The 24,586-nt window shown below is 42.8% G+C and overlaps 1 protein-coding gene across 2 annotated transcripts in view; it reads right to left on the reverse strand.

Annotated features, from left to right (window-relative positions):
• Nucleotides 1–24,020, reverse strand: part of LOC144693843 (heat shock protein beta-7-like) — a 566,165-nt gene extending 542,145 nt beyond the window's left edge. Inside the window, exons 1-3 of one of the 2 annotated variants that reach the window (XM_078563931.1) lie at nucleotides 23,693–24,020; nucleotides 21,602–21,675; nucleotides 18,929–19,669 (exon numbers count right to left, since the gene is read on the reverse strand). In XM_078563931.1, the coding sequence (XP_078420057.1) occupies nucleotides 19,484–19,669; nucleotides 21,602–21,675; nucleotides 23,693–23,885 (453 nt within the window). In that variant the 5' untranslated portion in view covers nucleotides 23,886–24,020 and the 3' untranslated portion in view covers nucleotides 18,929–19,483. Of the gene's footprint in view, nucleotides 1–18,928; nucleotides 19,670–21,529; nucleotides 21,676–23,692 lie in introns of both variants that reach the window. The other variant, XM_078563930.1, reaches the window with a different exon arrangement.
• Between the last annotated feature and the right edge of the window lie 566 nt (nucleotides 24,021–24,586).

Raw genomic sequence — 24,586 nt, forward strand, 5'->3', positions numbered from 1 at the left:
CGAGCTCAAATCACTCTTGGGGATGATCAATTACTATGGACACTTCTTGCTTAATTTGTCAACAGAACTGGCACCCCTGTATTACCTACTCAAGAAAAACTAATGTTGGTCTTGGCAAACACCACAGAAAGAAGCTTTCACAAAAGTGAAACAGCTGTTGCACTCATCCATCCTGTTAGTACATTTTGATCAAAGAAAAGAGTTGGTTTTGACGTGACACATCTCCCTACGGAGTGGAGCAGTGCTCTCCCATTGAATGGCTCAGAATGATCTATTAGATATGTATCAAGAACGCTCAACATAGTGGAAAAAAGGTACTCACAGGTAGAAAAATAAGGCCTGTCAATCGTCTTTGGTGTCAAGAAATTTAACCAGTACATACACAGTCGTTATTTTACTATCATTTTGGACCACAAGCCATTGCTAGGATTGTTCAGCGAGGATAAGGCTATACCACCCACTGCCTCAGCAAGAATACAGAGTTGGACACTGTTCCTGGCAGTGTATGAATATACTTTCATCCACAGGCCTGGAAATCAGATTGCAAACGCTGATGCATTTAGTCGTTTGCCTTTGAAAGAAAACGATGAGGATGTTCCAGTTCCTCAAGAACTCGTTTTATTATTGAACTTCTTAGATTCATCACTGGTATGTGCTAGACAGATCAGGGATTGGACAAGTTGAGACCTGACCTAATCCAAAGTACGAGAACAAGTCCTTCACGGTTGGTCACAAGAACAGGAATCTAATGAAATGAAACCGTATTTTCACAGAAGATATAAGATAACCAGTCAGGATGGTATCTTATTGCGTGGAGCTAGAGTGAATGTTCCTTCAAAAGGACGAAAGCCATTGTTAATTGAACTACATAGTGCAATCCAGGTATTTCCCAAATGAAGACCATAGCACGCAGCTATTTATGGTGGCCTGGAATGGATGGAAAAATAAGAGAGCTTAGTGAGAAGTTGTATGCAGTGTCAGCAAGTGCATACGCCCATGGGAATGGCCAGGAAGGCCATGGGTACGATTGCATATTGACTATGTGGGTCCTTTTATGGGAACAATATTTCTCCTTATTGTTGACGCTCACTCAAAATGGATGGACATATATGAGGTGAAGTCACCAACATCATCTGCTACAATTGACAAGCTATGTCAAAGCTTCGCCATCAATGGACTACCAGAAGTGGTCATATCAGATAGCGGCATGGCTTTTATGAGTGCTGAGCTTCAATGATTTATCAGTCTCAATGGTATCACTCATGTAAAAACTTCACTGTACCACCCCTCTTCGAATGGACTGGCTGAGAGAGCAGCTCCAACATTCAAAGCTGGCATGAAGAAATTAACTGGACATCCCATAGTGACCAAGCTAGCACGGTTTCTTTTCCATTATAGAATCACCACTCACACAACAACAGGTGTCACACCTGCGGAATTATTGATGAAACACCGTCTCAGAACAAGATTGAGCTTAATAACGCCAAATTTAGGGGGGTAAGGTGAAAAGGAGTCAGGGAAGTCAGAAAACTGGACATGATTGGCATAGTCATGACAGAAAGTTTACCGTAGGAGAAATGGTATATGTGAAAAATTTTGGAGAAGGACCAAGTGGTTATCAGGTGAAATAAGTGCAGTGACTGGACCTCTTCCTCACCACGTAATAGTGGAAGACCGAGTTATACGGAGACATATAGATCATATAAGGAGGAGAGAAACAAAGTATCAGGAAATGATTCCTCCTTTGTTTATGACTGCATCAACGTCCCCTGTTGAAAGAATTCAACTGAATAGATCTGTCTGAGGGATCGGCTGTACCTGCAAGAGTTGAGGGAACAGATTTGCAGGTGCCCACTAAGAAACCTGATTTTTGGACAACACCAGAAAAGGAGGTTCCTGACAAAGCATCTGAAGCTGTAGAGCTGAGACATTCTACGCACAAAAGGAAACCCCCAGAAAGAATGAATTTGTAAATTACTTATCTGTGTGAATAATTTGATATTTTGAGAAAAATTGTAATTGTAACTGTAAATTGTATTTCAGTAAAGGGCAAGGGCTGTCATAATCTGATGTGTAATATACCTTTAAGAAGAATGTTATAATGGAAGATCACGTGATCTTAGTATCCAATAGCAGAGTAGCGTGGGCTACCTTCGTAGTCAGCAGCCTAGAGTTAAAGCCTGTAATGTAGAAACAGGGTTTGAGTTGTAAGCACACAGGTGTAGCTGCTGAGTTGCTTTGTAAATAAATAGAATGTGTTCTACATAAGAACTGTCTGCTGATCTACTCTGTCTATGGTGCCAACTTAGTCTTCCCGAAACTAGCGAGCAACCCGGATCCATTAGTCCAACTAAACTAGTGACCAGGATCAAACAACTAGGTTTCCAATATCCTTCCTGGCTCCTTAGCCACCTTTAGGGGCTTCAAGCTGCTCTAGGCTCCTGCCATTCACAAGCCCTGGATTAATATTTTGCTGCCACCTTCCTTGCCTCATAGCATCTGACTCTGCCCCTCAGCTTGTCAAAGACACAGCTCCCTGCAGGGTACCCACAGGGGCTGACCGGTTCCCCTTCTCGGTGCCCTCCCCCAACATCACTACCTACTACTGGAGGTTCTGCTACACAAATAACCTACAAGTTCTGAAAGGACTTGAGAAGAGTAGTCACTGAGAAGTTGTATCCCTGGCTGGCGAATCTAGAACACGGCCTTAGTTTAAGGGGTCAATCATTTGGTACTGAAATGAGGAGAAATTTCTTCACTGTGAATCTTTAAAATTTTTTATCCCAGAGGGTTGTAGATGTTTTATCACTGAACATATTCAAGACTGAAATAGACAGATTTTTGATCTTTCAGGGAATTAAAGGATAGGTGGAGTGGCTGGGAAAGTGGAGCTGTGGCAGTCATGATTGTATTGAATGACAAAGCAGGTTCAAGGGGTCATATGGTCTATTCTTGCTCCTATTTCTAATGTTCCTAAAGACATAATCTAGTAATACTGTATTCCCCACATGGTCGTCATTCACCTTTATGACATCAATTGCAAGTGTGTTAGAAGAAAATGTAAATGTACTCAAAAATTAGGCTCTCTTATCTGCAGCTGTGGAATGTAATCAGTGCTAACTCTAATGCATGCTGACAAAACAATTTGGCAAATACTGCTTAATGGTACTTAAGCGAATTGGGAGATTGCCTTAGGAGAGCTACCGGCATTATCACCTAGTGCTCCAGTTTATAAGCTTACCGGGTTTTACCTGTCTTCTATTCAGAATAAATTAGGTTGCTGGAGGAGAAAACAATCATGTAGAAGGTCTTCCAAGCATTTTTGTCATTTTTTATTTACTACTGAAAACCTTTCATGCATTCAAACTAGAACTTAACCTGGTTTTCACAAGAGGAAACATTAAATCATTTCCAGGCATGTTAAGTGTATTTGTGTGCAGAAATTGCTGAGCAATCATTTGCTTTGATCCAAACTGGCAGAGTTACTGTGATTGCAATACTATAATGCATGTATGTCACAGGGATCTTTTCTCTTCGTAGGTGCTATTGCAATATTATCTAATAGGTTCTGAATTTTCCCATGTGCATTTGTTCCTGGATTTGTTTTCTAATACCACTAGAAACAGCTTTTCCACACAGTGAAAATGCATTCCACTATTTATTTCAAAGTTCCTCCCTCTTTCATTTTTTAAAGATTAAATACGTACTTATCAACATCAGAAATCTCTTTGATGTTTCCTACCAATAGGACATTAATGATTACCCTTGTGTTATGCTTTCCCAGGGACATTTACTAATCTGCATGTTTCTATTAATTGTTGTCATCTAGATTGACATCATTAATTTTCAACAGTACCAACAAAACATGGCAGGCAGCTTGTAGCTAAGCAAGTATCTGGGATAGTTTCAAACAGAACATAAGAACATAAGAAATAGGAGCAGGAGTAGGCCATTTGGCCCCTCAAGCTGCCCTGCCATTCAATAAGATCATGGTTGATCTGCCCCAGGCTTCAACTCCTCGTTCATGCCAGCTCCTCATAGCCCTCAACTCCCCAATATTTTAAAAATCTATCTACCTCTTCTTTAAATACTTTCAGTGATCTAGCCTCCACAACTCTCTGGGGTAGAAAATTCCAGACATTCACTACCCTCTGAGAGAAGAAATTCCTTTGTATCTCAGTTTTAAATGAGTGTCCCCTTATTCTGTAACTATGTCCCCTAGTTCGAGATTCCCCCACTAATGGAAACATCTTCTCAACATCTACCCTGTCAAGCCCCCTCAGACTCTTGTATGTTTCAATAAGATCATCCCTCATTCTTCTAAACTCTAATGAATAAAGGTGTAACCTGTTTAGCCGTTCTTGATAAGTCAATCCTTTTATCTCAGGGATCAGCCTAGTGAATCTCTTTTGAACTGCCTCCAATGCCAGTATATTCTTTCTTAAGTACAGGGACCAAAACTGTACTCAGTATTCCAGGTGTGGCCTCACCCTGTACAGTTGGAATAAGACTTCCCTATTTTTAAACTCCAACCCCCTAGCAATACAGGCCAAAATTCCATTTGCCTTCTTAATTACTAGCTGTTAACTTCTTGTGTTTCATGCACAAGAACATCCAAATCCCTCTGTGTTGCACTTTCTTGGAGTCTCTCTCCATTTAAATAATAGTCTGCCTTTTGATTTTTCCTACCAAAGTGCATGACCTCACACTTTCCTACATTAAATTCCAGCTGCCAAGTTTTTGCCCACTCACTCAATCTGTCTATATCCCCTTGCAGATTCCTTATGTCCTCATCACAACATGCCCTCCCACTTATTTTTGTATCGTCAGCAAATTTAATTACATTACATTCTGCCTTGTCCTCCAAGTCATTAATATAGATAGTAAATAATTGAGGCCCTAGGACTGATCCTTGTGGCACTCCACTAGTTACGTCTTTCCAACCTGACAAAGACTCATTAATCCTGACTGTCTTCTGTGTGTTAACCAATCCTCAATCCATGCTAATACATTACCCTCAATACTGTAAGCTCCTATCTTGTGCAATAACCTTTTATGTGGCACCTTATCGAATGCTTTCTGGAAATCCAAATACACTACATCCACCGGTTCCCCTTTATCAACTCTACTCGTTATATCCTCAAAGAACTCTAGCAAATTTGTCAAACACGACTTCCCTTTCACAAAACAATGTTGACACTGTTTGATTGTGTTAAGCTATTCTAAATGTCCTGCTATTTTTTCCTTAATAATGGACTCTAGCAGTTTCCCGATGACCGATGTTAGGCTGACTGGCCTATAGTTTCTACTTTTTGTCTCCCTCTCTTCTTGAACAGGGGTATCACATTAGTGGTTTTCCAATCTGTCAGCCGCTGTTGGCTGCTAAAAGATTCCCAATCCTCTGGCCTATCACTAATTTTCACCGCTTCCTATGTCTTAGTTTTGATTGGATACTCTCCTTGACCGCCTTTGTTAACCATGGGTGGTTCATCCTTCTCATCGAGTCCTCCATTTTCACCGGGATAAATTTTTGCGGAGCGTTATGAAATATCTGCTTAAATGTTTGCCATTGCTCATCCACTGACCTTCCCCTTAATCTATTTTCCCCGGCCGCTGTAGACAACTCTTTCTTCATACTTCTGTAATTGCCTTTATTTAAGTTGAGGACACTGGTTTGAGACCCGAGTTGCTTGCCCTCAAACTGAATTTGAAATTCTACCATATTCTGATCTCTGCCTCCTAGAGGATCCTTAACTATGATATCTCTTATTTATCCCACCTCATTACACATTACTCGATCTAAAATAGCCTGTTCCCGGGTAGGTTCTGCATTATATTGCTCTAAGAAACAATCCCTGATGCACTCTACAAATTTGTCTTCCATGTTACCCCTGCCAATCTGATTTGTTCAGTCAATATGCAGATTAAAATCACCCATGACAATTGTAGCTCCCTTCTTACATGACTCCATTATTTCCCGATTTATACTTTGCCCTAGAGTGAGGCAACTCTTCGGGGACCTATAGTTGACTCGCACCCATGATTTCTTCCCCTTGCTATTCCTTATTTCCACCCAGACTGATTCCGCATCACAATCTATTGCACCTATGTTACTACTCACCACTGCACTGATACCTTCCTTTATTAACAAAGCTACCCCACCCCCTTTTTCTTTTCGCCTATTTTTCTGAAACGTCAAATATCCTTGGGGCTGAATTTTCTGGTTGGTGGGGGGTGAAGCGGGAATGGACGTGGGCGGGCCCAGATCCCATTGCCACTCGCAATTGGGTCTGTGCCGCCATTTTACGCGGGCAGGCCAATTAAGGCCCACCCAGTGTACTTCACAACTCCCATGCATAGCGGGAGTGGGAGGGTGGCAGCGGGCGCACTCAGGCTGTTGGGTTCAAAGGCAACCTGGCGGTCTGTATAAAGGAAGGCCCTGGCAGCCTCGGAAAGGCTCCTTGCAATGGCTGGGTGAAGGGCTGTGCAGAGGGGCAATGAAGTTCATGCAAGTCCGGAGGGTAGGCCATCGGGGCAAGCCAGGCCAGAGGGTAGGGCAGTGGGCCAGCGTGCCCCTCATTTTTCGGGTGACTGCCTTGCTTCACTCCTCGAGGAGGTGGCAGCCCGGCAGGAGGTGCTGGTTCCCCAGGATGGGAGGAGGAGGCCCCCTCCCCACATGACGAAACGTGCCTGGGAGGAGGTGGCGGAGGGGGTGAGCTCCCGTGACGCGGTGCAGCGCACCTGGATCCTGTGTCTCAAGCGTTTCAACAACCTGTTGCGCTCTGGCAGGATGAGCACCATGTTAGCATTGGGCATTTAACCCAGCAGGTTGGCTTATCCCCCTGCTTCTTCCTTTCAGCATCAGCGGAGCAGGGCCGGGAGGAGGAGCAGCAGAGGCCCCTTCTCACACCTGAGGGGCCTGAAGACTCATCAGTGTCACACCATTTCTGTGAGGCAGGCACCAGCGCAGATACTAGCACCTCGGTGGGAATTCGAACATCAGCTAGTGTCCCGGGGCACAGCGGTGAGGGCACTTCACATTCGCTGGAGGAGATGGCACAGACAGAGAGTGCCCATGGTGCCAGCAGTTGGAGAACTGGAGGGGACTAGGCCCATGCTCAGTCGGTGCCTGATGATGTGCCTCTGGAGTCGTCCTTGACGCAGCAGGTGCAGGAAATGCAGCCGGGTGTGTGAGAGCATCTGGGGGAGATACATGAGGCTATGCTTGGCTTGGTCTCCGTGGTGGAGGAGTCTACGCGGACGTTCACCGAAGCAAAGAGCCACATGTCCAAGTGCCATGCGCCCTCCATGGAGAGAGTGGCGACTCTCGTGGAGAGGCTCCTCCAGGAGACCAATCAGGGCTTCCTGGGGATGCGCTCTGACCAGCAAGTCCTCACATCGGCATTGACCTCAGGTGGTCAGTGCCAGTGTGGGAGATGTTCTGCGCATCAAGTTTCCCAGCTCGGTGCCCATCCATCCACAGTGAGCAGGGAGGTCCAAAGCGACCTCACGTTGGCGCAGCAACTGCCTGTTGTCTCTGGGCACCCCTCAAGGTGCTCTGGATGAGGGCGGCAGCTCCTCCACCCCTCTGCCAGTGACTATAACATCCGGTGAGGCTGTGACAACTGTGGAGATGGCAGCTGTGGAACTGGCAGCTCCCTCCCAGGCGGGGCCAGCACAGGCTCCACGGGCCAGAGGACGACCGCCAAGGTCATTGAGGCCAACAGGACAGCAGAGTCAGCAGGCTGGCTCAGATACCACTCCCAGTGAGGGGTCAGTGCCAAGATGTAGCGCCCGGAAACGAAAGCATAAGGGAACTTAGGCATATCACAGGTTTTTCACTGGTGCTTTTGTGTTGGCCCGAGATGAGGCCCTTATGACTTGTTCTGATTTGTAACACTATTTGGCTGTTTTTTTTGCCTAAGTTTGTTTGCTTGACATATTAAATTCAGATATGTCACCATGGCTGAGGGTGCCTCTTTTCTTCTGCATGTGGATGGTTTCCAAAACTGTAATGAGTGCTTTGTTGGACATTCAGCTTCATTAACAAGGCCCTTAGTGACTGTTCCTAACCAGGCAGATTTTGCACTTAGGTATTGAGTATGGAGCCTACAGCCCAGGCTTGTCCTGGAGGTCCATCTGTGGTGTGCTAGCTGAAGGTTCATTGGATTAAAGCCTCCCAGGCGTCCCTGCCTCCCTGGAGTATGCCCGGGTCAGCATCTACCCCCTCAGCATTTCCCTGTGCATGCTCATCCTCGGACTCATTGCTGGACTCATCTTGTGCAGCTGCAGCCACTGCATTGATGTCTTCATCGTCCACTGTGTCCCCCCTTTCCAGCACAAGATTGTGCAGAACGCAGCATGCAACCACTATCACTGAGACACGATCTGGGGGGTACTGGAGTGCACCCCCTGAGCGGTCCAGGCATCGGAAGCGCATCTTGAGAAGACCAATGGTTCTCTCCACCACAGTCCTTGTGGAGGCGTGGGTCTTATTGTACCGCTGCTCAGCTTCTGTTCTTGGATGGTGGAGAGGCGTCATGAGCCACCTTCTGAGGGGATAGCCCTTGTCACCCAGCAGCCATCCATCTAGCCGGGCTGGAGCACTGAAGAGCCCCGGCACTTGGGAGTATCTGAGGATGTAGGTGTCGTGGGAGCTGCCTGGGTACCTTGCACAAACTTGCAGAATCTGCATCCTGTGATCACACACTATCTGCACGTTCATGGAGTGGAAGCCCTTCCTGTTGACGAAGGCACCGGGCTCACCTGCTGGCGCCTTGATGGCCACATGTGTACAGTCTATTGCATCCTGGACACGGGGGAAGCCAGCAATGGCCACGAAGATTCTGGCTCGCTGTGTCTGACTTGCCTGGTCCCAACATCAGTGGATGAAGGTCAATGCATGCCTGGACAGAGCGTCTGTAACCTGCTTGACACAAGCGTGGACAGCTGATTGGGAGACACCACAAAGATCACCCACTGAGCTCTGGAAGGAGCTAGAAGCATAGAGGTTGAGGGCAGCTGTGACCTTCAGAGCCACTGGCATGGGGTGTCCACCCACACAGTTAGGGGAGATCTCAGGCCCAATCATCTGACAGATATAGTTGACTGTCTCCCTTGAGAGATGGAGCCTCCTTTGGTACTGCACCTCAAACATATTGAGGTAGCTGCTTCGCCGCCTGTATACCCTGGCAGCAGGATAGTGACATCTTCTGCAGCCCCTTCTGCCTTGGTCCACCTCTTGGCCCTGCGTCCCTTGTGCCTGCATCTGTCCTCCCAAAGGTGGCTCCCCTGGAGGCTGAATGTGCACTCCTGGCCTCTTCCCCCTTCTGGCCCTCCCTTCCTCCTCAGAGGAGTTGCCTCCAGTGGACAGTTCAGCTCCCATACCCAGGCTAAGGGAAGGCTTCCTGAAACCTGCAGGCCCAGAAAAGATTCCTCACTGCAGAGTGCTGACCTGAAGGTTTAGAGTCCAGAAAAAGCAGCTGGTATGCGTTTTGAATTATTGCAGATCACACAGGCAAGTTTCAATAACTTTGAAAAATAAATATAAAAACAAAAAGCTAAAAGCTACTGCGGATGCTGGAAATCCAAAACAAAAACAGAATTACCTGGAAAAACTCAGCAGGTCTGGCAGCATCGGTGGAGAAGAAATCAGTTAACGTTTCGAGCCTTCACGACCCTTCGGCAGAACTGAAGCATAGTTAGGAGAAAGGAGAAATATAAGCTGGTTTAAGGTGGGGGGGCGGGGATCTGTGACATCTTTTGATTATCTGCTCCTATCACTGCTTGCTTATCTCCACAATCACCACACCCTCAACTTCTCTCTCCCCCCACCCCCCCACCTTAAACCAGCTTATATTTCTCCTTTCTCCTAACTATGCTTCAGTTCTGCCGAAGGGTCGTGAAGGCTCAAAACGTTAACTGATTTCTTCTCCACCGATGCTGCCAGACCTGCTGAGTTTTTCCAGGTAATTCTGTTTTTGTTTTGAAAAATAAATACTTGACTGCGCACATTCACGACCCCAGTGAGCCCTCTTATCCCGTCCGTGGATGAGGTTTATACAAATGTGTCCTACCCGCCTGCCCATTGTGCCCATGCGCCGACCCGAACATTGCACGGGCTCAAAAAATCGGCGTCAATTGATGAGTCAAGGGCCTTAAGTGGCCTGTTAATTAATGCAGGCGTGCATCGGACATCATCGCGCGCCCACCCACCAAAATATTGCGATGGCGTGCAGTGACGTAGGGACGCTTGCCCAATGTTACTGCACGTCATTTTACACGTGGAAGTGCAGGGCCCACCCCCACACACCAACAGGAACATTCTGCCTTTGAATATTGTGTTCCCAGTCTTAGTCACCCCGCAACCACATCTCTGTAATAGTTATTAAGTCATACTTATTTATTTCTATTTGTGCCATCAACACATCTATCTTGTTACAAATGTTGCGTACATTCGGATAAAGAGCCTTAAGCTTTGACCTTTTACATTATCACTCATCCTGGTTCTAATTTCTGCTGCATTCTTCTGCTTATATTTTCTGCCCCTTCCTTCACACATTGATTATCATTTTGCCTCTTCATTACCCTGCACCTCTGCTTTCTCATTTCATTCTGATTTTTTAAAACTTACCTTCAATTCAACCCTTCCCACCACTAATTAACTCAAAGCCCTGTCTTCAACCCTAGTTATAGGATTTGCCAGGACACTGGTCCCAACATGGTTCAAATGAAGCCCGCCCCAACGGAACAGCTCTCCCCTTCCCAAGTACTGGTGGCAGAGTCCCATGAATCGGAACCCATTTCTCGCACACCAGTCTTTCAGCCACACATTTACCTCTCTAATCTTATTTACCCTACGCCAATTTGCATTCGGCTCAGGTAGTAATCCGGAGATTATTACCTTTGTGGTTCTGCTTTTTAATTTAGCCCTGAGCTGCTCGTAGTCCCTCAGCAGAACCTCTTTCCTAGTCCTACCTATGTCACTGGTACCAACGTGGATCACGACAACTGGTTCCTTCCCCTCCCACTCCAAGTTCCTCTCAAGGCCAGAAGAGATGTCCTTAAACCCTGGCACCAGGTAGGCAACACAGCCTTTGGGACTCTCTGTCTTTCCTGCAGAGAACAATATCTATTCCCCTAACTATGCTATCCCCTATTACCACTACATTTCTCTTTTCTCCCCCCACTTGAATGGCGCTCTGTACCTTGGTGCTGTGGTCAGTTCACTCATCCTCCCTGCATCTGTGTCCTCGTCCACACTGGGAGCAAGAACCTCGTACCTATTGGACAAGGGCACTGGCTGAGGCTCCTCCAAAGCTAAATTCTGGATCCCCATACCCACCTAATTCGCAGTCACACCCTCCTGTCCCTGACCATGGTCCAAATTTGATGTAATTAATCTAAGGGGTGTGACTGTCTCCTGAAACACAGTGTTCAGGTAACTCTCCCCCTCCCTGATGTGTCGCAGTGTCTGCAGCTCAGGCTCCAGTTCATCAACTCTGAGTTCCTTGAGCAGCCAACACTTGCTGCAGATGTGGTCACCGTGGATCGCACCAGCATCCACCAGCTCCCGCACACTACAGCTGCAACACATCACCTGCCCAGCCATCTCTATTCTATTTAATTAATTAATTTGGATGTTAATTAACATAAACATACTTTAAAAGTGAATTTCTTAACTGTACTCTTCAGTTGTAATAGCATCTCCTGATTAAACCACTTGGCCAATCAAAAGACACACGGAAGAGATACCCACCAATCACCTACCTGTTTTCCTTTGACGTCACACTTTGGCTCTGACATGTAGTAACAGGTTGAAGGGGCTCTCAATCGTCTCTATCCTTTGTTTTATTGGGATTTGCTGCCAAATTTACACCTGTAGTGACACTCATAAAAGTGATGATCTAATATAGAATGGCCGAATTGTGCTCAGATCCAGCTGCTCTGCCTCCAACGAGACTTACTAAGTAAGTGGCTTGACTTTGGAGGAGGACTGGGTCAGAATCAGTATAACAGTTGAAGCCAGAACAGCTCACTGGAGACCAAATACACAAAATGCATGGTGCAAACAATTTATGAGTACACGTGTATAATGGATCATGGACAGAGGAGTAAGCCATTCAGTCCCTCAAGCCTATTCTGCCATTCAATGGCTGATCTGTACTGTACAGCCATGACAGGGTTAAAATTGTTACTTATTAGCAATGAAAAATGTAACCCTTATCCCTGAACTCAGCATGTGCATGGCTCGGTGAAGGCAGTCCACAAAGCTTTGAGGCTTGGTCAATTAAAAATGTCGAAACTGAGATTTATAGATTTTTAACAGGCAAAGTTATTAAGGATTATGGACTAAGGTGGGTAGATGGAGTTAAGGTACGGTACAGATCAGCCATTGAATGGCAGAATAGGCTTGAGGGGCTGAATGACCTACTTCTGTGTCCCATGTTCCATTATACACATGTACACATAAATTGTTTGCACCATGCACTTTGTGTGCAGATGCCTGAACATTAGTTATGATGTTCTAAGATCCATAGAGAGCCATCGAGTGCTGGCAATGTAAACCAGATAATGCTGATCAGGCAGCATTACTTAAAGCTGTGATTCCAGCATCTGAAGTGCAATAAGTGGTTTGTAGTACATAAGTTCTGTTCTTGTTGAGATTGCACTCCATTGTAAATAAACGAAGAACTGCTCAAATGAATTTTGGAACTGTCTAGAAATAATTTGTAGCGAGATACAGTGCAGTTCACACAGAGGTCTAAGACATGGGTTTGTGTCAATGATTACCTAGATCATTGCTTATTTTATAATTGTTACTGGTGAAGCACCCTAGAATATTGTCATAAACCTCCAAGTAGCTAGTTACACAACAGCACTGGCAGAAGTCTGTGTGCTGGTCACTTGCTCACCATGTTAGCCTGCTAATGAGGCAGGGGAGTAGGAGAATAAACTGAAGTGGGAAAGATTTAAAAAATAATGAAGTGGGTTAAATAAGTTAATTTTTATATAATTGAAACTTGTTTAAAATACATAAATCTTATTACATTAGTATAATGCAGACATATGTACAAATTACTTTGAAAGATACAGACCTGCAATGTTGATAACATTCTCTAAGATTGCTGAACTGTTCAAATAAGGTGTCCTGCCTGTTAAGTCTTTCCATTTGTTTATCAGGTCTTTTTGTTAGTTTTTTCTTTTACTGAACATTATAATTATTTTTCACAGAATAAAACGTTTTTGTAGATTAATCTTCATATCTTTTGGAGATGATGTGTGATTCACTCAGTTATCTCATGATCATTAAAATCTCAAGGTAACTAATCCTAAAATGATCAGGGCTCATTTCCATCAAAAGAGTGGGATGGAGGTGGAAAATGAGTGCCCACAGGATAGGCTGCATGCAGCTCCAGCCTAAATAATACCAGGGAACCTGACCCAGAATGATGGAAGCCTAGGGTAGGTTAGTAGAGCATGGTAAAGCAATACTGCTCTACTCCACCAGCACCACCACACCCCCACCCAACCCAGCCCCCTCGAGCATTAATGAAGAACAATTCACCTTTGAGGATCCTCATTGGTTGCACGGTCATTGATACTGGCCAGAGCATGCCTGGCATATATTCCAGCTAGTTCAGTCCAAAAATGGGAATCAGAGTCCTATTGATGTAAAGGGACATTGAGTTTCATTTTAAATGATCTATTGCCCTGATTCTTGGGGCTACTCTGGCTGCCCAGCGGTAGATCCCGGTGAACATTGCCAAAGCACAGCAACAATGGGGCAGTAGGTCATTCCCTGCCACTTTTTAGGGCATTATATTTCCAGAAGGGCTGAAAATTAAGCCAAGGTCATGATTTGCAGGATGAGTTTAATCTGGTGCAAATGACGTTGAATCAATTATGCTTCCAAAATAAATTTTAGTTTTAAATTCTGCAATTGTGAATTTTCATTTGACAGAGTGAGAATTTTGAGGTAGAAAATTTGTGGAGCAATTTTGAGAAGTTAATCCATATTACTTGAAATGGCCTCATTTTATATTAATTTACCAGAACCTGTTTTTTGTTCATTCCTGGGATGCGAGTGTCATTTATTGCCCATCCCTAATTGCCCTTGAGAAGGTGGTGCTGCGCTTCCCCTTGAACTGCTGCAGTTCAATTTTGCTGAATTTATAACACTTCTAATTGATGTATTTCTATCACAGTACTGTATGTACATCCTGTCATTCAGTTACGGCCATCACAACAGCTGGTGATGGAGCTGTTGTGTTGAAGCTAAAGGAACTGGCAGTAACTACCAGCATGTTCTTAATTAGTCATTAAGTATTAAGTAGTGTCAGATTTTTGGCAATCTAACTTATCTGTTCCTGTCCTATTCACGTGTGGTAATTAAATGTACTTTGTGATGTAAGTATAGCTTTCTCATGCCTGAAAATAGAAAATGTATGTATTTATTTTTATTATAACTTTAGAATAGTCAGAACAACATGTTTGAAAATTGACATCAATTAGCGATGTTGGAAACAAAGAGTTCATTTGTTTTTGTGAGGAGAGAAACAATATGCAGAAGTCTCTAGGAATATTAATATTTTCATCAATATTTGACCTAGTCAAAAACCTACAGCAATGATACTGTCAGTGTTCATTAAATAGTCGCATCATAAATTACATCTTGTCTTTGAAACATTAACATATGCCAGCATGTAGGCGCAACAAATATTCACAGAGTCTTTACGACACAGGAGGCTATTTGGCCCATCCTGCCATCGCTCTGTAGAATGATGCAATCAGTTCAATTCCCCTGCTCTATCCCCTATCATAGTTATTGACAGCCATTGGGAGAAATGTTTGAGTACCTTCATTTTTGGGTGCAGTGGTTGTAATTCATGACTACCCTGCATTTGGTCCCTTTGAGGCAGGCAGCACACAAACTTTGAACCATGCTGCCTCCTCACCTCAAAGATTTCATCATGTAGCTGAGCATGGCCAACACTGCTGGTTAGATGCACCCTCAACAGGGAGATAAGCAGCATGTGTAGCTAGCATGTGATTCAATAAGTCTGCACAACTTTAAAGGCAGCCAGTCCCTCTTTAGGGGAGTTGCGCTCATCATATAGAAGCTACTGCTGACTGTTTTGGGCTACAAGGAGAAGCACACTAATTGGAGCGATAGACGAGAGAGAGGGCTCCCAGGTTTTCTGATGCATCACTGGAGGTGGAAAGGAGGAGAGAAGTAATTTTCTGCAGGAGGTCTAGAGGAAAACCTGAGGAGGGAATGGAAGGAGGTGGCCAGGGAGGTCAACTCTTGGAGTCTGGTCCCAAGGATCTTGTAGCAGTGCTGCAACAGAGTCAGTAACCTCACACAGTTGGTCAAGGACAGTGAATACATCTTCATGCCATCTCCTACACACCACACCATCAACCTCTCAAGCTGCTCAATGCATCAAATCCCCATCACTCAGTATCAGCAATCACTGCTCAAGATTAATATTCGGAGACTTTATCTCACCCTTACATACTTACCAAAGCTGCCAGACTCACACCCCCTCTGTCTGCTTCCATGTACCTCCAGATACTCAACAATGCAGGTACATTGCCCAAACACTTTGCAATTATACTCATTGACAATTTCTTCCTCTCTCTTGCAGGACAAGGTGGCCCATAACCGCAGAGAGCCACAAAGACTGACTGACGGGATGGACACTGCATTTTCTGAGTTCTCTAGAGATGGTGCTCTGCACAATGGGGCCAGCTGTGACAGAATCCATTGCATTTGACATCACCAAGAACATTGAGGGCAACGGTGCATTCCCATCTCACACCCCTTCTCATATCCCACCTCACCTCATCCTGACACCTGACATGAAGTACAAGATATAGATCGTATAACCATAGACCTTGTGCTTTCCAATCAAGCCCCTTCCCTCACACCAACCTTCCCTTTCTGCATTTCTGCTTTCGGATGCTCAAGAACTGCTCCCTGATCAGCCACTGCTGAGTATGAGGAATTTTGAAAGCTGCCACAGGCCTCTGCAGAAGAAGAATCATGGCTGGATCTGACACTCACAGCCACCAACTCAGATATTGGCACAGTGTGCACCTTAAGAGGGTAGTCAAGAGTAAGGACTTGCATGTGGCGGGCCACCAGGCAGTGAAACCAGAGGGACAGGACAGTTTGTGTGCCAGCTCCCCAGAGAGCAAGGTGTTGCACATGATTTCTACTGCAGGCATCTCAGATGAGGGCTTCGATGGAGCAGCAGACAGGGGGATGCTAATAGACATGCAGACTAAAATGCTTGGTGCATTGGCAGGGCTGCCACAGAGCCTGTTGTCATTGTCAAGAGCATGGAGGATTCTGGATTTAACTTTGCACATATCTCCGTACAGAGCTTAGAACTCATCCTTTCCACTGCAAAGTGGTTGTTAGCTCCATAATACATTTGTGATGCAGTGTCTGGTGGTCAATGTGCTCTCTGTTTAGCTCAGACAGTAGTGCATGGTGCTTCTACATGTAAGATTGTGGGTTCAATCCCTGAATTGGTGAACTCTGCTACTTTATTTAATTGATAACCATGATTTCCTGGCACAGGTCCAATGGGCCAAATGGTCTCCCTCTGTGCTGTAACCATCCTGTGATTCTATTTATCTAAATTTCCACTGCAGCACAGGCAGCAGCCACTCAACATCTCAGGTGGTGCAGTGGAAGCTCAGGCAGCGGTCATGAGATCCATATAGGCTCATACTACTCCCATCATGGCTGCGGATCTAAATGCTCAAAGGGGATTGCAAGCTCACACAGTAGCCTAGCAACCTGTCCTCTAACAGCGAATGCTGAGGGGCCAGTCCAGGGGAGTGCCAGTGGTTCTGTGCAGAACAAACCTACTCTCTCATCATTCCTCCTACCACCACTGTCACCCAGTTCCCATAATGTTGGCACTGGAGATGCTACGGAGCCCAATTTCACAACTTTTATCTTTCGTAGTTGAACCATACAATAAAGTTCCACTTCAAAATTTTAATATGCATTGTCTTAGGTTTTGGCATGTGTGATATAGATGTGAGTCAACTTGCTTGCAGTTTATGAAACAACATATTTTTGGGTGTTGAAACATGTCTTTGATATGAGGTTCATTAACTTTCCATGCACCTCCAGCTCTCACTTTTGGCTAATTCTACGTTGAGACCATTGAAAAGAGTAATTGTGTTGATCTACATGATGTTTTACCAATGGCTTGGTTCAAGGCTTATTGGATTAGATTCCTAAAGATTCAGAAAATTTTCATGTTTTTAAACTGTTTATGTTGCAAGTCAAGCAGTATGCTGCAGTTTCTTGCTATCTATTTCTGCTTCTGTGTAATTAACACTGCTGATAAATAAATTCAACTATTTGTTTTAGCCTGAATAGTGCAATCTGCCTCTATCATAATATAATTTGAGGTAGACCGGCAAACATGCTGTAATTCCTAAAAACACCACATTAAAAGCATGTTTTGCTAACTCTTTTGCATTTTTTAAGGGTATGAATTTCAGCTGATAAGAGGCTCGGGTCTGTTCATGGAAGTTTCTAGTCATCTGTGAATATAAAGTTAACAATTTTAGAGAAAACAAGGATAGTAATACTTATATTCCCTGAAGTTCTAAGACCCCTGGCATTATGCTGAGCAAATTTTTATTTTCTTTGGCAGTTAGGTGGATGGGCATATCCAAACATTGATAATCTCTTGGAGGACTGTTCTATCAAATCCTTTGTGTGTCGATTTCCCTGCTGGTTTGAAATAGCATCGAAACCCCAGCAGCATGGTGATTAAGTATGTGTCCAGTTTTGCTGGAAGTTATTGGGTTGATCAGTTGTGGTGAATGGAAAAAGGAAAACAGTCTGACTCTACTCTTTGGTCTCAGTAAGTGTTTTCCCCAGTATAACTGGAGGGATGTACTCCTATTCCCTGGTGTTTTAAAGAAATCTCAACACCAGGTAACATGATTGGTGTTCGTTCCCACATCTTACCCACGAAGGCTATTATGTTATCTGCATTACAACTGTGTCTACACTTAAAAATATTTATTAGTTGTGAAGCACTTTAAGATGGAAGGATGAGAAAGATGCTATATGAATACAATTTCTAATTGTGACTTTACCCTCTTGACTAGGATTAGACATTATTGCTAGTATTTCTTTTCCCCATTTTATAATTCATTCTATTTGTGCTGTTATGTGACAATTGTTGGTGCTTTAATGTGCTTTGTAGTCTCAGCTCTTGCTGTCTTTACTGCCATTTTGTTTAAACATCTCCCAGATTAAATTCAACCAATTTCAGGAATTCTTAAACTAACCTAAAAAGGTTTAATCTGCCTCATTTACACTCTGAGTGTAACTTACTTTTTACAGGATACCACAGAGCCACCCTAGAAATTTGGCCTCATATTAAGAAATTGTGATTTTTTTTTCTACACTGAAAGATGATGTTTCATTATTAATAGGTTCAAAATGACCAAATATACAGCCTTTAATACACACTTCCTATATTGAGTACAGCCAATGCTAACTTGTTCCCAAGAAAATAGGAGAAGCAGATTTCTCCACAGCTTCCAGAAAAATAATCAGCCTGTGGACATGAAAAAAATCTGACAGTAAAGAGAACCAGACTCTGATAAGCATTAAAAAATCTACTTTTGTTGCTGGGAAGCCCCAGTGTCCAATTACCAATGGCTCGTGGACACACATCATAACTACAATAGAGTTTTTCTCTCCTCACTCCATAAATTCAAATCACAAGCAATATTGATTCAAGGCAGGGACTTTATCCCATTACTATCAGGCTACTGAATGGTGAAAACAAAAATACCCGGAAAAACTCAGCAGGTCTGGCAGCATCTGCGGAGAGGAGCACAGTTAATGTTTTGAGTCCTAATGACCCTTCAACAGAACTAAGTTACTTAGTTCTGTTGAAGGGTCATTTGGACTCTAAACGTTAACTGTGCTCCTCGCCACAGATGTTGCCAGACCTGCTGAGTTTTTCCAGGTATTTTTGTTTTTGTTTTGGATTTCCAGCATCCGCAGTTTTTTGCTTTTATCTTGCTGAATGATGAATTTCTGAGTTTGACTTTGATCATTTTTGGCTACATTGATTTTAGATATGTTAAAAACAAACCTGCAATAAGACAGAATTGAAATGAAATTGTGGATTTTAACTTTTCTTTGATTTTAAATGTGATCTGTAAAAGGCAAAACTAGTACATGCCTTTCAGTGAAAAAATAAATTATTTTGTGTGACTTTTTAAAAAATTATAATATTCAAAGCGCAATTAGCTTTTAGAATCTATTATTTTCTTCCACACAAATATACATGCCTGTGTGTGTTGGACTGTGTGCAAACCTAAGGAGCATTCCAAATACTTTTGAAATAAAACCTGCTAGAAACATGCATCATTGTTTTAACTAATGTTGATGAGACAGCATGGGCGAATAGGCTGCTCCAGACACCTACAGCTTAACTTCACTCCTATAAACTGACTGTGGTGATTCTGCTTGTTTCAGTGGGCTCCTCCTAACATTGATGATCAGAATGCCGACATCTGTCAGTGAACAGCACACAGACATAGGGTCCATATCTTCAGGAAGCTGACACTTATGAGTGAAGGTATTTATGATTGTTCCATCTTCAGCTACCTAAAATCAATGAAAGCAAAATTTAGTCAGCTTGTGAAGTCATGGCCCACAAATCATTCTTCTAAAAAACAAACATGCTTCATTTAACAAGAGATAATTTTGCATAAAAATCATTAACATACATTCAGGAGCTTTACAGTTTCTTAGTATAATCTTATAAGCTACATGAGCTGTAATGGTATTTCTTGGTTCAATAAAAGAGTGTTTCCTGGATTAGAGTGTGAAATTAATGTTGAACTGAGTGGATTTTTAAACATAGACCAATAGAAGAGTTGGCACTCTAGTTGTGTCAAGCTTTGTTATCCTGTGCTTATAAATTTGTAAAGACAAATTTAAATGAAATTTTTGTTGTCAAAGTCCATTTTACTTCATCCAGTCTTGTGTTGCAAGTATAGTGTCGCTTGAACTTTCACTTGCAACAGTTGATATAGGGATATAGGTAGGTTAACTGAGTGGGCAAAAGATTGGCAGATGGAGCAAAATGTGGGAAAATGTGAGGTTGTCCACTTTGGCAGGAAGAAAAGATAAACAGACTGTTATTTAAATGTAGAGAGACTGCAGAATGCTGCAGTTCAGAGGGATCTGGGTTTCCTTGTACATGAATCACAAAAGGTTAGCATGTAGGTACAGCAAGTAATTGGGAAGGCAAGTGGAATGTTAGCCTTTATTGTAAGTGGGATATAGTATAAAAGTAAAGAAGTCTTGCTATTACTGTAGAGGGCAATGGTGAGACCGCATATTGAGTACTGAGTACAGTTCTGGCCTCCCTTACTTAAGGTGGGATATACTTGCATTGGAAGCAGATCAGAGAGAGTTCATTAGGCTGATTCCTGTGATGAGGGGGTTGTCTTTGAGAAAAGGTTGAGCAGGTTGGCTCTATGCTCATTGGAGTTTAGAAGAATGAGAGGTGATCTCATTGAAACATAAAAGATTCTGACGGGGTTTGGTAGATGCTAAGAGGATGTTTCTTCTTGTAGGGGAATCTAGAACTAGAGGGCTCAGGTCAAAAATAAGGGGTCTCTCCTTTAAGATGGAGATGAGGAAAAATTTCTTCTCTCAGAAAGTCATTAGTCTTTGGAATTCTCTTCCACAGGCAACAATGGAGATTGGGTCATTGAACATATTCAAGGCTGAGTTAGAGGTTTGTGATCGACAAGGGAGTCAAGGATTGTGGGGGACAGGCAGGAAAGTGGAGTTAAGGCCAAAATCAGATCAGCCATGATCTGATTGAATGGCGGAGCAGGCTCGATGGACCAAATGGTCTACTCCTGCTCCTATTTCTTATGATCTTAGGATGATATCTCATCAGCTGTGAATGTCAACAGATTACAACATAATCCTCAAGACAACAGAATGTTACATTTGAATGGAGGGAATCAAAGCCTGATTCACCACCAATGCTGTTTTAACTGTTCCTCCACTTTTTACAAGGTATCCCGTGTTTCTGCACTATAAATTTCATTTCCTGCTTCTTACGTTCTTTAAGTCATTCCTTTCAGTGATCCATGCAAAGGGAAGGATCTTCCACTTCACTAATTCCACCCTCTTATTATGTGGTATATGCATTGTTACCCTGCAGATTGTATTGATCCTAGTTTCATCCTTCAATGCACTGAACCATTTATCTATCTTAAAATCTATGATAGCCCTACATCTAAAAAGAATAATGTTTTCTCATGTTGTGAAAATTGAGACTGGTTGATAGTGATATAATGACTTACAATTAGCAGTAAATAAAGGCATTGCTGAAAATTAGTATGTGTAAATAAAAATGCTTCTCTTTCTCAAATGAACTAGTAATTTTTAAGGTTTTACTTTTAATATTTTATATATGACAAGACAAGGTATAATCATCTGGACCTTTTCTGCTTTGATGACTATGTTGGAATTGTACATTGTAACAATAACTTCTTCTGGGTTAAACTGACTGACATCGGCTGTGACTTGATAAGTATCCCCAATGGTTCTAACATTTCCAAGGCTTCCTGGACGGCCAGATACTGGACCTGTGAGGTTAAAAAAACACATTGTGAAACACAAACCTAAAAATCCTGGAAATACTTAGCAGGCTGGCAGCATCTGTGGAGAGAGAAAAACAGAGTTAACAGGCTGAATTTTCTCAGCCTCCTTACTAACTTCTGGGAGCTTGTGCCAAAATTGGGAGAGCTGTCCCATAGACTAGTTAAGCAACAGCCTGGCATAGCCATACTCTCAGAATCATACCTTACAGCCAATGTCCCAGACACCACCATCACCATCCCTGGGTATGTACTGTTCCACCAGCAGGACAGTTCCAGCAGACATGGCGGTACAGTGGTATACAGTCAAGAGGGAGTTGCCCTGGGAGTCGCCAACATTGATTCCGGACCCCATGAAGTCTCATGGCATCAAGTTAAACATGGACAAGAAAACTGCATTCTGACTACCAACTACCTCCATCCTGCACTCCCTCTCAGCTGATGAATCAATACTCCTTCATGTTGAACACCACTTGGAGGAAGCACTGTGGGTAGAAAAGTACATAATGTACTCTGGGTGGGGATCTTCAATGTCCATCACCAAGAGTGGCTCAGTAGCACTGCCACTGACCAAGCTGGCTGACTCCTGAAGGATATACCGGCCAAACTGGGCCAATGGTGGGTGGTGAGGTAACCAACAAGAAGTAAAAACCTACTAGGCCTTGTCTTCACCATTCTGCCTATTAGTGAAGAGGAGTTTGCAGGGTCAACAGGGCTGTTGTAATTTCCAGTGCCTAAGTCGATGCCAAGTAGTCCATCCAGTTTTATTCCTTTTTGACTTTTCTGTAGCAGTTTTAGTACAACTGAGTGGCTTGCTAGGCCATTTCAGAGGGCAATTAAGAGTCAACCACATTGCTGTTGGTCTGGAGTCACATGTAGGCCAGACCAGACCAGGTAAAGATAACAGATTTCCTTCCCTAAAGAGCATTAGTGAACCAGATAGGTTTTTATGACTATCATAGCATCATTATTGAGACTAGCTTTCAATTCCAATTTTTAAAAAAATTAACTGATTGAATTTAAATTCCACCAGCTGTCGTGATGAGATTTGAACCTGTGTCCCTAGGGCATTAGCCGGGACCTGGGCCTCTGGATTGCTAGTCCAGTGAAATTATCGCAATGCCACCATCTCCCCCCATTAGAGGAGTGTAGGATATCTCTGAGAATTGTGCAGTTGGAGGAGATTACAGAGATGGGAAAGGGTAAGGCTGTGGTGGGATCTGAAAACAAGGATGAGAATTTTAAAAGTCAGGACTTTGTTTGACAGGAAGCCAATGTATGTCAGCAAACACGGGGGTGATGGGTGAATGGTATCTGATGCAAGCTAGGACACGGGCAATAGAGTTTTAGACGACATCAAGGTTACTGAGGGTAGAAGATGGGAAGCTGGCCTGAGTGCATTTGGGTAGTCAAGTCTAGAGGATCACAAAGGCATGATGGGGATTTCAGCATTCTTAATTAGAATGTATTTCTGTGAAATAACCTCGAGTAGCCTTTGACCTTTTCAGAATCATAGGTAGAGTAAATGACTCCCTGGCAATAGAAAATCCCTCAACAAATCTCATTAATTTCTATGCATAATGCCTCTGATACAATTTGCTGTTCATTACTTTGATTTTACATATATCTGAGAGACAGTGAAAATGTCAACTTCTGAGTAGATATAAGCACTAAAATAATTACTTGCTACAATAAGCCATTCGTCCTAATCATGATTGGAAAAATTCATACAAAAATCATTTGGCAAGCTGTGCAATTTAAACAATCCTTTTTGCCAAATGGTAAAAATTGGTATTTAACATATACTTTCTCATTACACATATATAATATTGATAGGTATGTTAAAGCATTGACTTAGAATTTATTTTAAATTAACATAGTCATTAAGAATATACTATATTTTAATTAATTTGTATTACAAAGCAAAGGCTATCATTGATCTGGAAAATTTATATTAATTCTGAAGTCAAAAATCAAAGGAAGTTAGAAACAATAAAATCAAAACCTGTGTATCCAAAGGATTCATTTCTTGGTCTTGCAAAGTGCCCATTCCTGAAGGACGATTTTTCCACTTCATCTTCAAATAAATTCCGTGCTGCGTCTATGTATTGGTCAAAGCAGGGATCACCTGAGGATCGTCGACTATAGTTGCTGTAATGCTCAGATCTGAAAGTTGAGGAAGAACTAAGGGATGACATTGTGTTTGTAGCACTGCATAGGAAACAGTCTGGGTATGGCCAGTTACTGGGGATAATAACAACAAATTGCACCTATATTGGCTAGAAGTCAAATGATCCTTTATATTCTGAAGGAATTTCTCAACACCCAGTAGTAATTCTTCAATTGTTTCCATATGTAGGGGCTATTAATAGTCTCCAATACAAATAAGCAGAAGGTTTTCAAGTCACTTAAGTCATGACAACGAAAAAGGAATGGTGTTCATGGAATGCAAGATAGTAAAGCTTTCTCTGCTATCAACAAAATGCCATTGAAATGATACAGTCCATAAGCATTTCTATAGAGCAACCACAATCACTATCTTTTATTTTTTTTACAGTCAACAGTTTAAGAGGGAAATATTTACAATTATAATTTATGTATTTTTGTGATACAAAAAACTTTTGGGGGGCTGGGAAAATTGCATTTCATTGCTCAGAATGTTGAAAAGAGTTGAGTATAACGGCTCCTAAGTGCATCATAAATACTGAAGCTGAAATATGTGGTTGTAATAGAAACAGTGTCAATGTGAATAGTAGGATCAATTTGGAGGTTCTGAGAAAGCGTATGATATGTAATAGTTAAGGGGAACAAAGTAACTGAGTAACTTGCAAAAGATAAAACATTATAATAGTGGATTGTGAGCACTTGCTAATTTTTAGTTTTGGTTTTGAAAATGCTT

The sequence above is a fragment of the Cetorhinus maximus genome, chromosome 19 (assembly GCF_964194155.1).
Source record: "Cetorhinus maximus chromosome 19, sCetMax3.hap1.1, whole genome shotgun sequence".
Classification (NCBI taxonomy): Eukaryota; Metazoa; Chordata; class Chondrichthyes; order Lamniformes; family Cetorhinidae; genus Cetorhinus; species Cetorhinus maximus.